This window comes from Lynx canadensis, chromosome E3 (assembly GCF_007474595.2).
Source record: "Lynx canadensis isolate LIC74 chromosome E3, mLynCan4.pri.v2, whole genome shotgun sequence".
In the NCBI taxonomy this organism is placed as follows: domain Eukaryota; kingdom Metazoa; phylum Chordata; class Mammalia; order Carnivora; family Felidae; genus Lynx; species Lynx canadensis.
Window position 1 is genome coordinate 35,205,291 of NC_044318.1, and position 8,742 is coordinate 35,214,032.

Consider the following 8,742-nt stretch of genomic DNA (forward strand, 5'->3'; position numbering starts at 1 on the left):
ACTAAGCCACCCAGGTGCCCCAAAACGTCTCTTATTTTAAAGTGGAACCCTAAGTTTTCTCACTTGTTTTAATTCATAAATGCTTGCAAGCCAACATTTTCTCTGCTCGCTGACATTTCTGAACAGATTACCTGGGCTGGTTTCTCCTGAAGAAACTGGACCTCCCCATCTTGAAGAAATGTGAGAAATCGGGGGATGATGTGCTCGAGGAATGTGGAATATTGAGGAGATGATGTGACATTCTAATTAGGCAAAGATAAAAGAAAACCCCATTAAGTCTGCGTATTTTCATATTTTCATTTCCCATTCACACTATAACCTCAAAAGAGAAAACACTTTAGCAAGGCCAACAGTAATTTTTAGTGCTTTTAGAGGCTTTTATGATTGAAGTTTTAAAACTTTTAAAAAAAAATTTTTTTAATGTTTATTTATTTCTGAGACAGAAAGAGACAGAGCATGAGTGGGAGAGGGGCAGGGAGAAGGAGACACAGAATCCAAAGCAGGCTCCAGGCTCTGAGCTGTCAGCACAGAGCCCGACACGGGGCTTGAACTCATAAACCGTGAGATCATGACCTGAGCCAAAGTCGGTCGCTCAACCGACTGAGCCACCCAGGCGCCCCTAAAATTTTTTTTTTAACGTTTATTTTTGAGGCAGAGAGAGACAGAGCATGAACGGGGGAGGGGCAGAGAGAGAGGGAGACACAGAATCTGAAACAGGCTCCAGGCTCTGAGCCATCAGCCCAGAGACCAACGCGGGGCTCGAACTCACGGACCGCGAGATCGTGACCTGAGCTGAAGTCGGACGCTTAACCGACTAAGCCACCCAGGCGCCCTTAAAGTTTTTTTTTTTTTAATGTTTATTTATTTTTGAGAGAGAGAGTGAGACGGAGCATGAGAGGAGGAGGGCCAGAGAGAGGGAGACACAGAATCAGAAGCAAGCTCCAGGCTCCGAACTGTCAGCACAGAGCCCGACACAGGGCTCGAACCACAGACCACGAGAATAGGACCTGAGCCGAAGTCGGACGCCCAACTGAATGAGCCACCCAGGCGCCCCTGGGGTCTCGTGATTGCAGTTTTAAATTAATTAAAATGACCACTGCTTCTGAAATCCAATTTAAGAGCCCAAATGTTAACATTTACTGTTAAAAGTAGAAATACTAGCACTGTGGAAAATGTGGAACTCAGAGCCTGCTCTAGAAGGTAGCTGTGCCACCACCTGAGTAAGAAACTTCTGAAAGGTCATTTAGCTTCTAGATCTTACTTTCTTCAGGTGGAAAACAAAGAGCCTGAACACACTGACACCTCTTTCTAATCTGAAGCTAATTTACTGGTTAGATCTACATTAATTGGATTATAACCCAACCTAATCCATTATTTATCCCAGCACTGATTCTAAAAGAACAGAAAATGAAACTACAGTCTGGAGACCATGCAGTAAAATGGCTCCTAGAGCACTTTCTGGAACCCACTCAGGAAGTGGGAACCTTGGGCGGTTACTCAGCCTCTGTGCCTCAGCATCCCCATCTGTTGAGTATCCTATTATTTCCTGATGTAAGTAATCATGTAAAGACTACATGAGTTAATTTACAATGCAGCAAATGCTCTGCGGTAAATGCTCAATAAATGTCATCTGGTGTTATTACCAGAGCGCCGTGCTATGGTAATATATTTTTTTTTTTTATTCTTTCTCTCTTGGTCCTCACAAGCCCAACGTAAGTATTGTCTCCATTTCTCAGATAAAGAAGCTCAGAGAGGTTATAAACGTTGCTGAATGTCAGTCCGTCTGTAAGCTTTAGAAGTGGATGCAAATTAAGTCTAACAGCCAAGTCCCCTCCCCTGCTAAGGCCTCACTTGCTCATGCAACAAATTCTCATTGAGGATTCTATCACGTGCTCTGCGGGGATACAATGAAGAAAGTAGATACAATTCGTGCCCTCAGAGATGGGGAAGGCAGTCACGTGCTGGGAAGACCGATAAAGAACAATACAGAATTATGATGGAGGAGGTAATGGCAACTAAGGGCACATCTATAAATGGGACACAATGTAGTGAATGGAACCAAGGGCAGAGAACGCCTTCCCCAAGAAGCCATGTTTATGCTCAAACCTAAAAGGTGAGCAGGAGTTAGCCATGTGAAAAAGTGGAAAAGGACAAGGTTTGAAAAAAAACATACACAAAGGCACAAAATTATGAGAAAGCCTGGGTGTAAAAGGCACTAAAACTAGTTCCTAATGGGAGGGACGGGAGCAAGGGACTAAGTGGTTAAATTGTTACTATCGCAAGAAGCATCTGGGCAGTTAACTAAATACAAGTGTCTCAAACTCCAGACACTGATCTGGGCTGAAAATAAAAGTGTAGGGTTGTCTATCACACTAAGGTAATCTTGGAAGGGGAATCTACCAAGGGTAAGACAGAGGAAAAGGCGAAAACCAGAAAAGAGTGTGGTCCCATGCAAAAATAACGCCTGAGCACCACCAGGTTCCCAGGGCGAACCCAGGGCTCCATTCACACAGTACGCCGTGGGGGACCCCACCGTGCCTCGCAGCTCCCCCCAAGCAGACTATGAATTCACTGGGAGCAGGAACTATGTTTGTCACCTCTCATGCCTAGAGCTTAAGACTTTTTAGGGAGATGCCCATATTCAAAGGCATAAGGTAGAAGATTCATGCTGGAACATTACCAAGGTTACCAAGAAATCCAGCTCATCCGAACATAAGCCCATTAGCAACCACGGATTCCATAGCTCTCAAACGTCAGTTTCAAATTTCTCCCATAAAAAGATTCATTCAACAAGATGCCCCATTGTGCTGCCAGCATTACAACTTAGCCCCCAGCTCTTTGATCCGTATGAATTTTTCATGCAAGTTCTAACTCAAAGCTTTTATTTTCTGTCCTGAAAGATGGTCCATACGACATTTACTTAGATCACAATTTTATTCCTAAGTGCTTGAGGAAATTTCTAAGGCTCCTGAAAGCACTGGAATTGTTTTTAATTTCACTCGTCCCATTCAGACTTTCTTCCAGGGTGGAAATGGTGGCAATACAGAATTACCTACTGATGCTCATCCTAGTATTTAATTCTTTGAAGGGCTTAGTTTTCTGGATTTTACTTAAGGCAAACGTTCATATCATACAGATTTCAAAAGTCACTATTTTAAAAAGCCCGAAGTATACTGTTTTGGTAAACGTTTAGTTCTCTGGATTGAATCAACGCACCCGGGACCAAAGTCCAAAATTAACTTGCTAACAGCGAGAAATGAAACAAGAGGCAAAGGGGCCACTTAATCCAGATAGCCTCGTGCCCACACTCAGAGGCCGGATTCAAGTGCTTGTTTCTGCAGGTTCACGAGACCCTCCATGACTTGATCCTCTCAAACCCACTGGGGCTGTGGTTCTCACTTACCAGCTCTGCCAAAAACGCAGAACACAGGCCTATCATGTCCTCCCTTCCACTTCTTTTTTTAGTTTTTTTGTGTTTTGTTTTTAACAGCTTGTGTTAGCAGCTTGGGCAGAAAAGAAAGCTCTTTAGCTCAATCTCTAAATATCTCAGGATTTTTTTTTTTTTTCCCCAGCTCAGTTCAGGGCAACAAGTCCTTAACATCTACTTAGAACAAAACTACCAAAGAAAAACTCCCACCAAATGGAAATACTCCCCATTACTACAGATCCTAGGGCATCTGATTCATCCCCACTGATTCCGACCTTTGCAATTCAAATGACCACGTCAGAAGCTAGAAACATTTTGTTAATTACATGAACTCTCTGAGAAAGGTTTTATTATCTCCACACGAAAAGTAACAAAGGTGACCTTCTCTTCTGCCTATGAAACTAACAGCACCAGACTAACCATAAAGTTGGACAAAACACGACAGAACAGTTTTCAGGTGCTGGACAAGGGCCACGATCTCCAGAGGGGAGATTATATGGCCACCACGGCTATCCGCTCAGGCACGGATGCCCTGACGGGCTCGGCACGCTGGCGCCCAAGGACGGTATGATGATCCTGCTGAGCTGAGGAGCAAACACCAGAGTTTCAGGCAGTTCAGGTGGCTGGAACCTGCAAAGGAGAACCCGAGAGAAACAGAAAGTACAGGGGATGGTCTTCTCTGAGTCCTTGAGACCTTGACTGAGGGCTGAGCTGCACGTCCAGGTCAGAGGAGGTAACGCTACCTGCAGCGCACCACGAGGGGCAAAGACCCATCAGGGGTCTAGCGGTGCTGGAGGATGTTGTGGGTCCAGCCTGGCCACACTGCACTTTCTTAACACCTCTTTCTCACCCCAGACACCCAGCTGAGCAAGGTCCATGCCCTAGAGTAAGGCCTCTAAACAAGCAAAGCCTCAAATCAACTTCTGATGATATCACCTGGAGCTGGAGTTTGGAGGCTGAATTCCACTGACTCAGAGAAACCTGGGGACCATCTCAGCCTTCCCACAGGTCCTCCATACCATAGCATAAAACCAAGCCTCTGCGGGTTCGAGGAGATCAGCCGGCCACTGAACTGCCTACCACAATCAACATATCAGCACTCTTCAGAGGGAGGGAACGGAAGAAGCTAGAGTCCCTACGTTTCACATATAATATTCAGCATACTCAAAAAGTCCCAGACGTGCAAAGAGGCAGGATCATGTGACCCCCAGATACACTCAAGACTTGAATGCAGTCATTATAAACGTGTTCCAAGAACAACAAAATGGGCATTAATGAACGATGATCATCTCCGTAAAGACCCAAAATCTAAAAAGAAGAACCAAATGGAAGTTCCAAAACTGAAAGGACGATAACTGAAATGATATAAAAAATAAATTGAAATTTTAAAACATCTCAGCAGTTGGGGCGCCTGGGTGGCTTGGTCAGTTAAGCGTCCGACTTCGGCTCAGGTCATGATCTCACGGTCCGTGAGTTCGAGCCCCGCGTCGGGCTCTGGGCTGACAGCTCAGAGCCTGGAGCCTGTTTCAGATTCTGTGTCTCCCTCTCTCTCTCTGCCCCTCCCCTGTTCATACTCTGTCTCTCTCTGTCTCAAAAATAAATAAACGTTAAAAAAAAAAAAATTAAAAAAAAAAAACATCTCAGCAAACTGGAGAGGACACAAAACACTCAGTGACCCTGAAGGCAGGCAGTAGAAATTAACCAATCTAAAGAACACAGACAAGACAGACTGAAGAAAAGTGCACAGAGACCTAACATGACACTATAAAACCGTGGAATGTGAGACTCAGAAGAGAGAAACTGCTCAAGGTCACGGAAGTGATTAAGTAACAGAGCCACAACGGACTTCCAGCTCTCACTCCACCTGTTATTATGTGAATACAACAAATCTACCACACAAGTGTGAGCGCATCCTGAAAGCATATGCCTCAAAACGAAAACAAGTTCAACCACCAAAACCAAAGCAACATTCCTCAACATCACTTGAAGTTCACGGTCACTAGGTGAGGAAGTTGGACAATACTGTGTGCAGGTCAAATTTCAGTTCTGAAATGCAATAGGTCACACTAACAGAACGATTTCTGACTTACTAGTAAGATTGACAGAGGAGCAGTTGGAAAGCACATGTGAATATTCAGCTCACAAGAAAAAAAATAAATTAAGCTCATACCTCAAAATTTTCACTAACTTCTTGCATCATTTTTAACTTTGTTTCATCAGCTGTAAATGACAAAACAAGTCATCAGGTAATTGAAATTACGTTAAGGATCTTCAGAAAATGATAAGATTTAGGGAGTTAAGAGAAGCAATCAGATCTTATCAGTTTGACTGTCATGGTCCAACAGAAGGCACATAACTAGTTCCCTACCACCAGTCACACACACACTCATACTCCCAGACATACGTGTGCATGCACAGACAAGGGCACAGATATATACATACATACACACACACACACACACACACACACACACACACGTGTGCCTCTTTGGGGCTCCAGCCAGCAATGCTCATCACTTTGCTTCTCCACAAGGCAGGGAATGGGAAAATTAGGATAAAAGCTGACATTACTATTTATCTCCAGGTGCATGTCATTTGAACGGAACAGAATGAGTCCCGATAATGTACTTCTTAACAGAATTGACTCACGTGTATTTACATCCGTGAGAGCTGCCACGAACTGAAGGTATTTTTTCATCAGAGTGGTTTGGTCAACCACCGTGGCCCCTTGTGTTGCAACAAATGCCATTTTTTTTTTTTTTCAGCCGGTTTGTTTCTCAAGAGAAAGGTATCAGGTCCATGAGTTCACCCAGCCTATGAAAAGAAGCACATGGTTTGTCAACTTATTAAAGGCACAGGCTCACAATCTATATGGAAAATCTTACCTAAATAACTACATTAAACTAAATACTTTTTAATTAACCCAGAATACTATTCATTCTGCTTTTTGGAAAATGAAATTTACTTATATCCATTTTATCTATTAACTTCTAAACATGATTTTTATAAATAGACGTCCCCCTCCCCCCCTTACTGTATATCTTTCTTTCCCTAGGCCAGGGGTTGGCAAACTCTCTATAAGCCAGAAAGCAAACATTTTAGCCTTTTTAGTCTCTATCACAACACTTAACTCTGTTATAGCCAATAAACAGCCATGGACAACCCACAGACGAAAAATCATGGCTGTGATCCAGAGAACTTTTATTTATGGACACCGAAATTTCAATTTCATACAATTCTAAAATGTCATGAAACATTCTTCTTCTGTGGATTTTTTTCTCAACCATTTAAAAATGTAAAAACCGGGGTGCCTAGGTGGCTCAGTCGGCTAAGCGTCCAACTTTGGCTCAGGTCATGATCTCGCAGTTCGTGGGTTCGAGCCCCACATTGGGCTCTGTGCTGACCGCCCAGAGACCGGAGCCTGCTTCGGATTCTGTCTCTCCCTCTCTCTCTGCCCCTCCCCCATGGGTACTCTGTCTCTCTCTCAAAAATAAATAAAACATTAAAAAAATAATAAAAAAGGTAAAAAGCATTACTAGTTCACAGGCTATATAAAAACACACAGCTGAGGGGCGCCTGGCTGATTCAGTCAGTAGAGCATGAGACTTTCGGTCTCTGGGGTGTAAGTTCGAGCCCCACATTGGGTGCAGAGGCGTAGAGATCACTTAAAAATAAAAATCCTAAAAAAGAAAACAAAAACAAACACAGGCAGCTGACTGGATTTGGCAACCTCTATCTTAGGTGATTGGTTCTCAAACTTCAGTGTGCACTAAGATCACCAGGTGCCAAAGACGGACTTCCAAGCACTACCCAGAGACTGTGGTTCAGTGAGGGACCCAGGAAGCTGTAAATTTTGTTTGCAGCTGGCACAAAGTAGGTACTTAGAAAATACTCCTTCAATGAATGAATGAATGAATGCATGCATGCATGCTTCAGGTCGTTGATGACCACACTTCAGGAGTTACCTCTCCAGGCTGACACTTGGTTTGAATTTTAAGAACCCTCACAGAAGTATCTTGAGAACCTGATGAATTTGCTTTTACCCATCTTCCTTGTGTATAGAACTGTTTAATTCCACTGGGCACGAAGCCGCAGTTTCAGGACTTAATTTGCTTCTTCTGCCGACCTTTGCAAAGCCCTGCCTACCGGATGCACTCCCTTGCAGCTCACACTTGTGCCCCAAGTGATGGGGACACCCTGACTCCACAAAGCCTCTTCTGGCCACGGTCTCCGAGACCACCAAAAAAAGCACTTGGATGCAGAAAAGACGCCGAGAGGTGCTCCATCCCGCTCCTCCTGCTCCAGGCAGGAAAACTCACGGAGACAGAAGAGGGGGATTCCGTCAGCCCTGCTGGAAGACCTGACTACTTACTGCTTCCTCTTTCGGGCATTTCACCGAATGCCCCCATATTCTCATCCCTGGGGACCCGAGAGTCAGGGTGAGGGCCTCTCTGTGCCTACGAAACTTCGGGTCGTGCCCAAACTCCTTGGACCCCCTTTTTCACCGAAGTCAACTCTTCCATCGCCCGGGGCCCCAAGAGGCCAGGCCCCGCGTTCTGCTGGGCCTGGGGGTGAGGGTGAGGGTGGGGGGTGGGCTGAGGAGGGAAAACGGCCCATTCCGCCCGTCTGCGGGACAGCAGCTTGATGATGCCGCCGGCCATGGGCCCGACGGAAGCCCGCGTCCCGGCCCAGGTGGGAAGGCCAGAGCCGGCGCCGCGCCCGCGCACAGACAAACGGCCCGGCCGCCCCGCCCCGACGCGCCGCGACTGAGGCGGCGCCGCCGGACCAGAGGGGGCGCTGTCGTCGCCGCTACCTTCGCTCTCCGCGCCGGGCCGGACGAGCCAGGGGCCTGCGTGGAGGCCGGGAGGTGCCAGGCTGGCCCGGGGCGCCTCCGGGGGAACGGGGCCCCAACCTCACGCTCTCTCTTCCCGGTCTCAAACGGCTCTCCGCTTCCCTCCTTTTGTCGTCGTCCCCGGGCACCCAGCGTCCGCCCTCCAAGCCGTGCTACGGCGAGCGCCGAGGGCCAATTCCCGCTCCGCTAGCCGTCCGCCTCCCAGAGCTCCCCAGCGCCGCCAGGCAGCCGGAGGCTACAGGGCGGTCGCCGGCCCCCGCCTCCCGGGCTGGACCCCGGTGGGGGCTGGGAGGGGGGGGACTTAGGGGGACCCGGCGTACGGAGCCTACCTCTGTCGCTCCGCGGAGCCGCCGCACAGGCCTCCCCACGCCGGGTCCCCGCCGCACTGGTCCGGGCAGCAGCGCGAGCCTCCTGGGGGCGTTCCGCTGCCCTTCCTCGCCTGCCTGCGCCTGCCCGCGATTAC

The 8,742-nt window shown here is 47.2% G+C and overlaps 1 protein-coding gene across 10 annotated transcripts in view; it reads right to left on the reverse strand.

Moving 5' to 3' along the window:
* Positions 1 to 8,742, reverse strand: part of LOC115503858 (transformation/transcription domain associated protein) — a 112,577-nt gene extending 103,835 nt beyond the window's left edge. For 9 of the 10 annotated variants that reach the window (XM_030300350.1, XM_030300349.1, XM_030300348.1 and 6 more), the window contains exons 1-4: positions 8,609 to 8,742; positions 6,077 to 6,241; positions 5,598 to 5,647; positions 132 to 242 (exon numbers count right to left, since the gene is read on the reverse strand). In XM_030300350.1, coding sequence (XP_030156210.1) covers positions 132 to 242; positions 5,598 to 5,647; positions 6,077 to 6,176 — 261 coding nt within the window. In that variant the 5' untranslated portion in view covers positions 6,177 to 6,241; positions 8,609 to 8,742. Of the gene's footprint in view, positions 1 to 131; positions 243 to 5,597; positions 5,648 to 6,076; positions 6,242 to 7,799; positions 7,890 to 8,608 lie in introns of those variants that run through there. The other variant, XM_030300343.1, reaches the window with a different exon arrangement.